The following is a 15132-nucleotide window of genomic DNA, read 5'->3' on the forward strand; positions in this document are numbered from 1 at the left end:
ACGACAAGTGTGGATGCACCTCTTTGCCTAGACTTGGACAAACATCCTGGACATTAATAGTGAGCGTCAAAGGTGGCGGCATTTGGAGATAATGTGCTTCTCATGAATTCACTGTTTGCTTACACTGCTTTTGCAATAAACTAGGGCTCAAATTGGAACATGCAATCGACTGTAGAGATTGGTCACAACTGGACTTGACATTTTTTCAATAGGGTTCATACTATACGGCCTGATTGGTGGCAAATTGTTTGCAAGCTTTGCTCATCTTTGCCTCTTTTCATTGCACAAAGTTCCCATTTCCAGTAAGGGACGTGAAAAAAAGGCCGTCCTGGCGCATAATAGTCGCTCGTTTCTCCTGATTCTGAGTAGTTTCTGCTTTGTGCACTGAAAAGAAGTTGAGAATGCATGCAAGAAATAATGGCTGTGAAGGCAGTGTAAGCCGTAATGAGTCAAAATGAGTGGGCTCTGTCAATGTTCTCAGATGTATACAAAGTGGACAATTTGGGGGAATGGTGATGTAGGCACTTGCGCAGCTATTCTCTTATTTTGACTCATGACATTCAGTGCATGACTTGATGTTTACTGCCTTCTGGCAATAAAAGCACATTCTCTCCAGCTGCTTCTCACCTGTGCCCTTATTACAAATACGTATCTACGTTTGTCTTCCAGACAGAAATTATGTTCAGGAAGGCTCATGTTTACCTGACAAGACCAGTTTACATGAGGACCTGGCAGAAACAGCCCCTTTGGCTCATGACGATCTAGGCTGCCCCATCCGGAGAGACAGGATTTACCAAAAAGATAACACAGGAGCAAAAGCCAAACCTCTGTCTGGTCCGCCCGTCTCTCCCAGCGTCTTCAGGTCCCCGCAAACCAGCGCTGAAGAACGACCTTCGCCCAAAGCCATTCAGGCTAGCATCAAAGAGTCAGCCACCTTGGCCGCAGCCATCAGCATGCAGTGGAAGGAAGAGGTTTCGGCAATGCGGCGAGAGCTCGCCGATCTACGGAAAGACCTTTGTAAAGAGCTGCGCGCTTTCAATAGTAACTTCAACATGTTCACACAGCACTACAATACATGGTCACCTCAAGGCGGGAATGTGGCTGCTGGGGTTGGCTTGGGTAGAGGCGTTGGAGTTGGTCCGATGGCTGAAACGCAAGCTGGGGCAGAGGCAGGAAGTTCCTCCACAGAAAAACCCACTGGAGGCGCAAGAGAGAAAAGGCCAAGGAAGGTATCTGTTGGGACACAAGCCAGGAGTAAGGTCCTGGTGCGGCAAAGTACCGCGGATGCCGCCGTTAACTGTCCCGATGACAAGGAAGACAAGAAAGGTTCCCGCAGGAGTCTCCCCAAGCAGCTCTCGATGGACCCCAGCATCCTCGCCTCGCCACAGTCAATGTATGTGGAAAGTGCCATCCCTCTATCTTTGGATCCGATCCTTCTAACCTCCTCAAAATCAGGTCACCCAGAGCCTTTCCCTCGCGCTCACTCCAGAGCCAAACCCCAGAAAGAGATGCCAGCTCACGATAAGTTTTTTTTGACTGATTTGACACCTAATGAGCCAGACCTGCCTCAAGATTCAGAGCCAGTACTGACTGAGAGAACATCTGATGCTGCAGAGAATTCTAACACAAGCCAAGAACTTGTTCTTTCTCAGCCTGCAAATGCCCAAATTGCCAGTGAAAGCGATTCACATGTTGCTGGTCACTCGCGTCACTCTGAAGGCATCGATAGAAATATTCGACTGCCGCACCCAGTTCCTGTAGTAACTGTGTCGCCACCTGAGGAGCTGGGTTTTGACAGTTCATTTGATTCTGAATTGTTTGAAAACAAACCAGATCCACAGTCTTTCTGTGAAGGATCAGAGAATCATCCAAGAGAATTGGATCCAAATCCATCTTCACCTAAATCCACTGTAGTGGGCCGTTTCACTGTGTATGACGTTCCCATCGAGGCTGATCCTGTCGCGCCATGTAATTTACAGACGGATAACAGATGTCCATCAATAGTAGTGTCAGAGTACTTTGACACAGACTCTCCTAAGAGTCCAACAGACAGTGATATTGATCCCGGAGTCCCCCTTTCCCTATCAGATTCTAACCCTGAGGAGATGTCATCAACTGATCCACCTCAGTCAGAAGCTGAAGAGTGGCCCCCTCTGCCTGAACCAAGTGTGACAGCCCCAATCTATCAAGCCGATCTGGTTCACTTTGACTTAGTAATGCTCACCTCACTTGACCAAGATGATCTTGACTCCGTGTTTATGGACCCCGAACCAGATCCGTTTGACTTCAGTTTGGATTCTCCGGGAGATATGGATCTTGGACCTCCTTTGTATGAGTCCAGTGCACCTGGTTCACCTATAGCTACCATCCCGTCATCTGGTCCTAAAGATCATCCACCGCCAGAAGAACTGGAGTTACACAAGGAGGACTGCCTCGTCCAGTTACCGAAATCTGTTTCAGTCATGTTACAACATGCCCCTCTGCCACAAGTCACTGTAACAATATCACCTCCGAGTTCTGTGTCACCTGATACTTCATTTGAAATGGACTTCGGACCAACAAGTCCGGTGCCTGGTCAGTCAGATGATGATGTGCCACCACCAAACCCAGAGAACGTGATGGATCCACCCTTGGGTTTGGCCCAGATAAAGTCGGACACGGAGAGTCTGGATTCATCCCCTGGCTTTGGGGCCCGAATCCCATTCAGTCCAGACCGGTCCCCGAGTCAGGAGACGTTCTTGTGGTGCCGCTGGCAGAAAAGGGCACGTAGAACCGAATCACTGCCCAGGAGTGCCAGCGTGGAACTCTGGAGTGGGAGATACGAGTACAACAGTGCAGAAATCACATATGTGTCTCTGACTTTGTGAACTCATACCTCACCTTAAGCAAGCAAAATGTAGCCTACACTTTATTGGAAGCAAGTGTCTGTAGCTGGCGGGGAAGCATTGAGGAAGTGCAATATTCTGTGGAATGTTATTGAAATAGTGAGAATCAGTGACTGCAGTGCAGCAATAATTGTTCTGTGAGCACCTTCGAGGTTGTCAATGTTAGCCATCCTCTGGACACCTGAAGGAAATAAAACATATGGCTTCCCCACACGATGGAAAAGATGTTTTACTGGAAAAGATTCTTGTGAAACTCATCACAAGTGACTTATCAGAGGTCCTGACAATCCTCGCAAGTGACTGTGAAACTTGTTTTAATGTCACTCCGAAACAGAGTGAAGTAAATCTTGGCAGTTATCATATAACTATAAATAATAGAGGCACCCTGGCCAACTGTCTTTTAATATTCCAGACAGACAGAAAGAATCCCGGACAAGTGGGTTGCGTAAAGTTGCGTCATCAGCAGGCACTTTGGACAATTTGGAGGTTTTCCAGGAGCAGAAATTGCAGTCGCACGTCCCCCTCAGTGAGAGTGAAGCAAACGTATGTCTGTGATGTTTGGGAAGGTTTGTAAACCTAACAAGGCTGTAGTGTTTTAAAGGAGTTTGGGGTCGCAGTGTAAATACTGTATTTAAAGCAGTGGTTCCTAAGCCTTGGTTTGAATGTGGCGTCCATTATGTCATTGTGGCGGTATTTTATTCTTATTTTTTTTACTTCATAAATGAGTTATTTATGTATAATTATAATTATTTAACTTCCTCCAAACCTCCTGCCGCCTTCCCCTCCCTTTTGACCACCGCAGGAACCACTGATTTAAAGCAACAGTTGTCAGCCTCGCAACGCAAATGGAAAACAGCCTCAATCTTTAAAACTAACACAAGAAAGAACAAGAGATTGAAATTGTATTCTTTGACTGAACTGTGATGCGAGTATGGAAAGATATGAAACAGTACTGAAGAGAAATAAATTGGCATAAATTTATACTTTCTGTGTGGCTGTTCTTCCTTTGCTTGTGTGGGTTTCCTCTGCCCGCTCCGGTTTCCTCCCACTGGCCGACAACATGCCATTGATAACTCTAAATTGCTGTGAGTGGTTTTCAGTCGAAATGTGTCTGTTGATATCTGGTGGACACTTTTCCAGGGTGTTCAAACTATAAAGTGGAATCAAACTTGAATGTTTAGGCTCTGACTTTACTGTGGAATCCATATTCCTCATGAAGATGCTCTGTTATTGGATGTTCTTTTCTTTAGACCGTTGCATTTAAGAAACAACCCGGCGTTGTCTATGTGGGTCAGTTTACCCCGCGACGAATGATGATGGTGATACGAATGTGATGCTATCTTCTTATCAGATGACATCCCAAAAATATGGAAATGTGACTGAAAGTTTGCACAAATGAAATAATTGTCTGTATATGTCGAGCAAAGACGTGTAGCCTCAGTGTACATCGCAGAATTATCTTCATTTAAAATGAAACAAGTACATATACATCTACTTAAAAAATGTATAACATATATATTTTAAAAATACTCTCTGTAAAAAGCAAACTTCTGTCTCACGAGAACAGACCAGGGACACTTTTCTTTCACCGTACTCTTGCTCAGGAATCACTTAATCCAACCCTTATAATGACGCAACCAATTGTACATGATGGTGCGGCTTTTACACTTTATTTCTGCGGTGTTGCATGACTGGTGACCTCAATATTGTGTTCATTTCAGTGCCTGACTGAAGTTTTCATTTTGTACTCGACGCAGTGGAAGGCTGACAAAAGCAGGCACGGCACTCTGCAATGAACTAAAAAGCCAAATCTCAAAATACATCAGCCGCCTCAGCGGAATTAATTGGCTTGATGCGGAGTCGCCCACCAAAGTCTCGCTCTAATGAAGTGAAGTGAAAGAATATTCCAGCACGCCGAAGAGAAATCTTTTGTTATTGTTCTGAATTAAAAATGTGCCCAGCACTTTATGATGGTGGGTGAAGGTTGGTGTGAGCGCTGAAGAATTCATCTGGTGAATGGATTCAAATGTAACAGATCTCCAGCAGGAAGGGTGAGGAGTCCGTGCTCTGCTGGTGAAAAAATGTAATAATAACAATATTTCATGTATTTATCATGTACAGGCTTATTAATAAAAGTACATCAAATATCCGCTCGATTGTTTTTATGGCTAATTTATTGATAGTGGTTTTTTTTTTTTGGTGAAGCATGAATCACAAACCGCATAAAGTTGTCCTTCTCCTCTCTATCTGACCTCCCGAAGCTTCTCCTCAGGTCCCTCTGATATACTTATGACTGACATCACCCTTCCCAACCCAATCCTTAGATGTCTGTTGTTTCAAAACATAGAATAAAGAGATTGATCATTCTGAAATCGTTCTTCAGCTATGTGAATAGGAGGCATGGCAATGGCTCTTAGTGCACGTAGCATCTCAACTAGAAATTCAGACTCCATAAATGAACGACTCATGGCAAGTGACGCAGGTTCAGGATTTATTTTGGTCACACGAACCAACCAAAGGCACATCGCAAGAGCGGAAAGTAAATAAGCACAGTTTCAAGACACAAATAAAAAAAGTAGTTAACAGCGATAATAGCACCTGTAGCAACATTCACACCTGCTGCTCCGATACAAATCTCTGAACTTAATAACACATTCGTCCCACACAAAAAGACACCTTTTGAATTATAAGATGAACAAACAGAGAAGTCCTTTTCTGTGCCCTTACAGTCTTGTGGTTATTTTTAGTCTGCAACAAAGTGTGGTTTTTTTATAAGAGGTATTCCGAGCTGGACGGTCCTCCCCAAAATGAAGGCATAATAACATCCAGTAAAATGAACAATTCTGAACAGTATACAAGTAACATCCGACTTACGTCCACCCGTACTTACGACCACGGTCAGCAGATGCTTATTTTTTATCTTTTGTTATTCAATGTCTAGCGCCGCCGCATGTAGCAGCCCTGCATCGTGCACGACGGTTACGGCAGCACAGTATCCCAGCATCTCACTCTCACACAGTCATCTACCACTACAGTAGAACCTATAACCCTCGCGTTGGCTATTTTGGATTGCATTTGACTTACGTCCACTCTGACTTACGACCGGTTGGTCGGAACCGATCCCGGCCGTAAGTCGGATGTTACTTGTATATAAAAATGATTGATAAACATTTCAAATACTAAGCAGGACGGGGTCACAGTAGGGCCAACATGCGGTGCTTAAGCTAAAAGCTGGGATTCTACCATCAGTGTGGCTACAAGCAAGCAAGCTAAGACGGGGCCAGTCTCGCATTCATTGTGGGAAGCGTAAACTGTGATGTCATTAGCACGACCTGTTCACCAAAGTGACAGTGAGGAGTTCACGCCGGTCCAGTGAGGTGCTGCAAAGTTTGCTGGAAATTTGGGCTGAAAACCGCATCCAGGAATTGGCAAGAATGCCAGAGTTTTATTTCTCTGTCAGTCCAAAACACGAGTCGTCGTCTGCCTGTAGCAATGTTGGATTCATGCCACAGCTTTAACAGAATGTGGTGTTACACACCTTTCACATGTCTTTACAAGTAAGCAGCCAAACACAGCGCATGCTAGGGACATTTATCAGAAAAAAAAACTTTATTAATCCCAGAAAAATTAATAGTTTTCTGATTTTTTTTTTCATAAATGCTACACTCACAAGTTGAAGAAAGGGCTCTCCATGCTCTGTGCAACTAACTATTAGTTGCCTCGACACAAAAATAAGAAGACACTCAGTGATGACATCACGAGAGTGTGACAGCAGTCCCATTGGCGGGAGGCTGCAACTGTAGAGCGGCATCAGGAGTTTCTTGTTCAGTGACATATTGACGTCTGGGATTGAACCAGTGACCTTTCAACCATCTGAACTAAGCCGCGGGAAATGTGAATTATCAACCCCATGTGTCATTCCCTCACTTTTGATCTCCAGGGCACTGAAACATTGAGTTCCCTACTTGCAGGATGGCATTTATTTTCTGCTTCTTACTTGGTAATGCGGGTCACATGACCCAAGCAAGATGATAAAGATTAACATCTTAAGCAGTAGAGCATAGACATTGATTCTACATCCATGTAGAAGCGTGGGAATGTCTGCAGTCAGAGATATCTGGAGTAGTATCATATACAGATGTCTGACATGCTACACTAATCCAAATCATAGTGAATCCAACAGCCTTTAACCACATTTGTGTCACTAGACCAAACTTCTTCATCAGCCATTTCCACCTTTGCGTAAAAAACGCAACATTAATTTACTTTTTTGGTCTTAAAATGATTCGGATTGATCGTCGCACACCGTGAATTAGAGTTCTCCATTAGAAGATTAATACATCGTAACCTTTTTTTTTTGTTGAGTAATGGTTCCATTGTGCTGTCTCATCGATAATTTCATCCCTGATCCATTTTTCGTGAGCGACGCATCATAAATCCACATCACAATCATTGATCGTCGCGGGTGCCTGGAAGGGTTCCATTGCAAGAATTACTAACAGTAAGAATAACCCGTAACTGGATTATAAAGATTTATGGTCATCTCAATATTGTGCATTTTTGACAAGGTCATTTGCAGGCTTGTGTCTGAAATGGAGAGTGGAGAAATGGAGAGTGGAGAAGTTTGTGGTGTGTGTATTTGGGCGTATATGCCCACTGCTCTGAACATCCACCTCACTCCATTGTTTTCAGGGGTCCAGTTCTGCCTGCCCTCGACCTGCAACCTTGAGCGGACTTCTCAACACACCCCAGGTAAAGCTGCAAATGTGGGGAGGTACGGGAAGCTGCTGTTGTCTCTTCCCACTGCAGATCTGCTCATGTGAACTGGGAACTCCTGAGATGATTCTGGTGTTATGAATGAGTTTGCCCTTAGAGAGTTGCCCAGGGAGTCAAATTTCATTTTAAACTGTCGATTTAGACTGTCTTGAGAGGAAAGTGTGACGCCAGCTGTGAATATGAAATATGGTTATGGTGTTGTAGTCAAGACTGTGTGGAAACCAGAGCATATTGTATAGAGACCAAGACCAAGGTGGTGGATTGGTTATTGCTTTGTCGACACCACTCATTTTCACTCTTGGAAATTCGTATATTTACAGTGGAGTAAATGTACGAAGATTAACTCCGACACGTCTCCATGGTATCCCGTAACCGTACGTGTGTTTCTTTTTGTCATGCACTCGGAGGTCACTGTCTTACAGTCAACCAGTGGCATGTAAATAACCTTCAGTGAACCGAAGTTACATTCGTTTGTACAAAGCAGTCAGCTGTAAAATTCGATGAAAAGTGAATCCAATACACTACTGTATACTGGCTTACACTTCCAAACTGATGGAGTCGCGTGAGCGTGGTGGTTTATGACCCTCTACACTGGTATTAATTCCATTGTTTAGGGTCTCAACACTTGGAAAAAGCCGATGATGCAGCTGATAATCCATCATCCTTCCTCTCCACGCCCCATTTACATTTACTTAAGAGCATGCGGCGGAACTCACCGCCAGCTTTTTTTCATTTTCCAAGGCCAATTGGGGAGAAAGACTTTTCTTTATCTGTCACCAGCGACACACATCAAGTATGAGTGCACAGACCTCTTCATTAATGGTATCAACAGCATCATTCATACCTGAAAACCTCCATGCTTTTAATGTAGAAACCTCTCATGTGTACATGAAATCTTCACTCATGTACATGTGAAAACCTCTCACGTCAACATGGTAAAACTTCACTCACCTGCACACGACATTTTAGCATGTGAAAACCTCTCACGTCAAAATGGTAAAACTTCACTCACCTGCACACGACATTTTAGCATGTGAAAACCTCTCACGTCAACATGGTAAAACTTCACTCACCTGCACACGACATTTTAGCATGTGAAAACCTCTCACGTCAAAATGGTAAAACTTCACTCACCTGCACACGACATTTTAGCATGTGAAAACCTCTCACGTCAACATGGTAAAACTTCACTCACCTGCACACGACATTTTAGCATGTGAAAACCTCTCATGTCAAAATGGTAAAACTTCACTCACCTGCACACGACATTTTAGCATGTGAAAACCTCTCACGTCAAAATGGTAAAACTTCACTCACCTGCACACGACATTTTAGCATGTGAAAACCTCTCACGTCAAAATGGTAAAACTTCACTCACCTGCACACGACATTTTAGCATGTGAAAACCTCTCACGTCAACATGGTAAAACTTCACTCACCTGCACACGACATTTTAGCATGTGAAAACCTCTCACGTCAAAATGGTAAAACTTCACTCACCTGCACACGACATTTTAGCATGTGAAAACCTCTCATGTCAAAATGGTAAAACTTCACTCACCTGCACACGACATTTTAGCATGTGAAAACCTCTCACGTCAAAATGGTAAAACTTCACTCACCTGCACACGACATTTTAGCATGTGAAAACCTCTCACGTCAACATGGTAAAACTTCACTCACCTGCACACGACATTTTAGCATGTGAAAACCTCTCACGTCAAAATGGTAAAACTTCACTCACCTGCACACGACATTTTAGCATGTGAAAACCTCTCACGTCAACATGGTAAAACTTCACTCACCTGCACACGACATTTTAGCATGTGAAAACCTCTCACGTCAACATGGTAAAACTTCACTCACCTGCACACGACATTTTAGCATGTGAAAACCTCTCACGTCAAAATGGTAAAACTTCACTCACCTGCACACGACATTTTAGCATGTGAAAACCTCTCACGTCAACATGGTAAAACTTCACTCACCTGCACACGACATTTTAGCATGTGAAAACCTCTCACGTCAAAATGGTAAAACTTCACTCACCTGCACACGACATTTTAGCATGTGAAAACCTCTCACGTCAACATGGTAAAACTTCACTCACCTGCACACGACATTTTAGCATGTGAAAACCTCTCACGTCAACATGGTAAAACTTCACTCACCTGCACACGACATTTTAGCATGTGAAAACCTCTCATGTCAAAATGGTAAAACTTCACTCACCTGCACACGACATTTTAGCATGTGAAAACCTCTCACGTCAAAATGGTAAAACTTCACTCACCTGCACACGACATTTTAGCATGTGAAAACCTCTCACGTCAAAATGGTAAAACTTCACTCACCTGCACACGACATTTTAGCATGTGAAAACCTCTCACGTCAACATGGTAAAACTTCACTCACCTGCACATGACATTTTAGCATGTGAAAACCTCTCACGTCAAAATGGTAAAACTTCACTCACCTGCACACGACATTTTAGCATGTGAAAACCTCTCATGTCAAAATGGTAAAACTTCACTCACCTGCACACGACATTTTAGCATGTGAAAACCTCTCACGTCAACATGGTAAAACTTCACTCACCTGCACACGACATTTTAGCATGTGAAAACCTCTCACGTCAACATGGTAAAACTTCACTCACCTGCACACGACATTTTAGCATGTGAAAACCTCTCACGTCAACATGGTAAAACTTCACTCACCTGCAGACAACAGTTTAGCATGTGAAAACCTCTCACGTCAAAATGGTAAAACTTCACTCACCTGCACACGACATTTTAGCATGTGAAAACCTCTCACGTCAAAATGGTAAAACTTCACTCACCTGCACACGACATTTTAGCATGTGAAAACCTCTCACGTCAACATGGTAAAACTTCACTCACCTGCACACAACATTTTAGCATGTGAAAACCTCTCACGTCAAAATGGTAAAACTTCACTCACCTGCAGACAACAGTTTAGCATGTGAAAACCTCTCACGTCAACATGGTAAAACTTCACTCACCTGCACAACGCAGCACATACCCAAAATGTACACGCACGCATTCATACAGTATTTCATGTTTACAAACTCTGACCAGGTCTATTCTGCTGTAAAATGTTGCCGTCACAGGCAGCCGGGCCGACGATATCTCTCCGCCACACGTTGTCAACATATCGATCCATCGCTCAAGCATCTGCTTTTGTTGCAACAGAACTGAGAGATAAAGAGCTCTTACACAACTTCACGCTCACTCGACTGAGTGGAGCAAGTCAGGTGTTTCAGGTCCTGCTGCACCACTTGGGTAATGTAAACAACCTTTTATCTAAATTGAGCCTCATTCGTGGAAAGCACACATCACCATTGCGCTCCTCTGACAAACACATCACATTCTAATGTGCATTTGCTGCCGCAGAGAGTCGCCCGGCATATAAACGCTGCTTTGTTCAATGCCCTTGCATCAAGCTGGGCGGTAAGTGAGTGGGATTCGCTGGCTTGCTTGCCGCAGATCACATCTAAATGCTGAGTAATGCCGCCGCCGCCGCCGCCACTGCCAAGATGGAAGCGGGAATTATAACTCATCTTTGCATGACTGGCTGCCTAATAACGGCTCTATTTTGATCCCGCTGCTGAGTCATGCCCCCGTGAATGGGTCATCTCTTTCTTTCCTCGTGATCTCCTCGCAACACATTCATCCTGTCTCTTCCTGATTTCACCCCATTTTTCTTGTCGCTAATGCATCTTGTCATCCTTGAGAAGTTCATTTTGTGAATGGACAGCAGCACGAGTCATTAGAGCCTCCCGGTTAAATGCCAGATATGTGTTGCTATTTATAGAACTGGTCGAGGGAGAACACAAGAGGGCTTTAAAACGAAACAACATAAAGTACATTTTTGAACAGTGAGGTTCATGGATGTGACAAGCATGAAGAGGACAGGTGTGACTTTAGGATGGTCTAGATAAAGGCTTGTGTTGGCAACCCCTGATGGAGAATGGGAGAGAAGAAGAAGAAGAAGAAGCTTGAGAAGAGCTTTTCCCTCCCAAGATGTCACATACATCATCCTTTTTGCATCTCAGGATGATGTAGAAATTCAATTTCATACAGGAAGTAGAAGTACAAGCCAACCGGTTCTCGACCACAATCCGTTCCAGAAGGCAGTTCGAGAAGTGATTTGTTCGAAATCTTAATCGGTTTTTCCCATTACAATTAATGGAAATAGAATTAATGCGTTCCAAGCCTTAAAATAGGCTTTTTAAAGCATTTTGTAGCTTTTCCTGATAATAAAATGCACAGTAGAAAAACATGTATAGATTAAATACTTTATATATTTCAATAATTTAAGAAATATATTTATTTTTTTGCTTAAAATGTATGCCTTAGCAGTAGAGTAGGCTAGGCTGGGAGTGCATTGCCGTATCGCCCCCAGCCTTGTTTTTATTAACAAAAGTGCAGAATAACAGTCAGTAAATGTAGCTAACGGGACACGTCTGCATACAGAGGCTGCGTTATACACAATAACAAAGCGCGTCGTGGGTCAGCTGGTCGTGTTTTTTCGGGGCGTTCGAGTTCTGGATTTTCGTTCGAAATTAGAAGCAAAAAAATCTCGAAATTTTCGTTCGAACTCTGATTTGTTCGATGTCTGGGACGTTCGAAAACCAAGAGCGGGCTGTACTGGGTTTTCATTCCGTGTATACAAAAAAAAAATCCATAGAATTACATTGTGATTCTGTTAAGGTTCTCATGAGGTTTGTCACCGACATCTTGTGATGTCCCTGGAGGGACCAAACACAGGTGCGCTGAGCACTCAAGCAGTGGGAGAAGCGGCAATATCAGCGAATCATGAGGGGTGTCACCGCTTTTTGAGGAAGAAGAGCCGGTTCATGCAAACCAAGGACTTATTTTTATCTGAACCACGTGGAAGCGACAACTATTGTGAGAGGATGAAGTGTCTGAACTGATCAGAGACAGACGGCAACACTGAACGCCAATGTAAATGTAATGTGAAACTTTCATCAGAAGGTACAGCAGGACAAAACATGGAATGTGTTTGGGTAAGCAGTGGGTCTTACTCGGTCGTATACCGTTGAGTACTGACGCCTCTTCACCCATGTTTTGGATAGCTTCTATGCACTGTTTTGGGCTTGTATTGGTAGCATTGCTTGCTGTTTGTCTACGCTCGATAACTGTGGGTTTTTGTAGTCAGTTTCAAGACCCATTTGGGGCAAACTTTCAGGGCAAAGCAGCCAAACGCCGATGGTTGCCACTCATCCCTCATTCTGTAAACTTGCTTCACCTCTTCATCTTTTGGTGAGAAGAGCAGGCTTCCATACTCAGTGGCACCATCAGAACATCCACCTGTCGCAACGCTTCGCCATTCTGAAGAGCTTTGGATTCTAATGGTGATCTACCTCTAGTGACCATACAAAGGCTTGTTTTCAGATTTAGCTTTGTGCAACACAGCTCTGAATTAAATTCACTTAGAACGAGATTTACATTTCACTTACACCTCACTACCATCTGGAGTTGTGTGTATTCTGCATGTCACGATAAAGCAAAGCTCTGGGCCTCTTCAGCGCGACGTGGCCGTCCCATGCTTCTTCTCTTGCTTGGTGAAAAACAAACCCAGAACAACAGTTTTCCCTCTGATGCACTGTAATGAATCTGCGGAGTAGTTCTCTTCCTCCTCCTGACTCCTCCTGAGCTGCCGAATTCACTCCAGCTTTGATCAGGACTCACTAAAACACCATTTGTACCTAAGAGGCTTCAGCTTGTACTGACACAGAGAGAGCTTTTCTCTCGCAGCTTTGCTTTAAAGTGAAACTTGTCAAAGCAGGAATCCATCAAGACCCAGGCCAACTTTCCGAGGATTAAATCCACACTCTCATTTGCACTTGAGAGGACGTTGCTGTCAGACATGTTTGAGTGACACGTCCTCCACTGAATCCTCCACAATGCTATGATCCTCCAGCGTCAGTAGCAGAATGAATTTCTTCTCACTTTAACTTTTAATATCATTTTAAACGTTCAATAGGCCGGAATAAATCTGCTTCCTGAACTACATAACTTACCTTCATTTATTTTAAAATGGGGAAATTTGTTAATTATTTAATTCTATTATATATTTATTTTTTAATAAGGGCAGCTGCATGGTGAACAAGTGGCTAGTATTGCAGTGTCTGTGGATGTGTGTCTACTTCTAATGGACCATGTGTGCACGGAACCCAAGTGTGAGTAGTAAAGCATCAGCAATGAAACTACGAGAATAAAATGTATAGATTAATTATTACTCAAAGTTATTCAAAAGTAGGCAGAAGAACTGAGGGCATCACCAATCCGGGAGCAAACAGACAGAACGGAGGAACTCACTGGCCTGAGGAATACAACTAACAAATCCAAAAACACAGCACCTGATCGTGGTAAAATGCAGTTCAATAGAGTACAACAGAAAGTAACATGGTGATCACACACAGGAAAAGGGAGGGAATTAGAACAAACTAAAATAAAGCTAATAGTGGAAGCCCACACGTCAACTGAGAAAATACGTGGCAGAACACAACTCACTCTTACATTTCACTATTAAAGCTCAAAGATCAGGAAGCAAACCAGTGAAAACAGGCTGGGAATAACCAAGAAAGAGGCTGTATGGCAACAGCAGAGCATATAAGCAGGTGTTGTTCGCTGCAGAATCAGTTCCAGGTGTTTGCCATTAACAGATCAAGCTCAGTTGGACATATTGGGGTGAGCACAGCAAATGACCAGACAAAATACATTTTAAAAAAGTGCATTATGCCAGGCTCACCGGCCTGTCCAGGGTCTACCTCCAGGGGGCGATCTGTGTGTGTCCTGTATCAGGAATACTGACTTTTTTTTTCCAACTCAACTTCTAATGGTGTCCGTGAGTCGCTGTGAACTAGCAGACGGTTTGTTTGATATCCAATCTGAAGGTTGCGATGATGACAACAAAAGGAAAGCGATGACATCAAAGCATCTGCGTTCTAGATGTATTTTAGAAGGGAAATATTTCTTGCAAACAAAGATACTATTTGATTATTATTTGAGAAAAGACATGAGATAAAGAGGAGGGTGAGGCGGGGCATTTGGTGTCGCATTCTGTAAGAGTTGACTACATCTGAGAAAGCCGTAAAAATGGACCCAGAACGGAACTGTGTCAGTGACAGCAGTGCACAAGTTGGACAGGAAGGGTTGTTAGTCAAAGCGACCTCCCACCAGTCACCATGGTGCAAAATTAAAAACAGATGAGGAGGAATGTGGTTTTAAGTATTAACTTTTTGTTGCTGAAGAAGTTTCAAATCTACAGAAGAAAGTCTGCCACTCAATGAGCCAAGGACCAGTGTTGAGAAACCCTATATTTTTATTCGGCCTGTTGCTCAGGTGTTTATATGGATGCCATCTTTACAGCACTAAACTGTTTAGTACAGCTTCCTCCAGGTTTGAATATGTCATTAGTG

The 15132-nt window shown here is 43.4% G+C and overlaps 1 protein-coding gene across 7 annotated transcripts in view; it reads left to right on the plus strand.

Annotated features, from left to right (window-relative positions):
* Positions 1-15132, plus strand: part of dlgap2a (discs, large (Drosophila) homolog-associated protein 2a) — a 160601-nt gene that overhangs the window by 131984 nt on the left and 13485 nt on the right. For 3 of the 7 annotated variants that reach the window (XM_053844315.1, XM_053844316.1, XM_053844317.1), the window contains one exon: positions 670-5294. The exons of 2 other annotated variants lie outside the window; for them this stretch is intronic. In XM_053844315.1, coding sequence (XP_053700290.1) covers positions 670-2867 — 2198 coding nt within the window. In that variant the 3' untranslated portion in view covers positions 2868-5294. Of the gene's footprint in view, positions 1-669; positions 5295-7577; positions 7638-15132 lie in introns of those variants that run through there. 2 more of the 7 variants (XM_053844318.1, XM_053844321.1) reach the window with 1 other exon arrangement.

Source organism: Synchiropus splendidus, chromosome 16, assembly GCF_027744825.2.
Source record: "Synchiropus splendidus isolate RoL2022-P1 chromosome 16, RoL_Sspl_1.0, whole genome shotgun sequence".
Lineage (NCBI taxonomy): Eukaryota > Metazoa > Chordata > Actinopteri > Syngnathiformes > Callionymidae > Synchiropus > Synchiropus splendidus.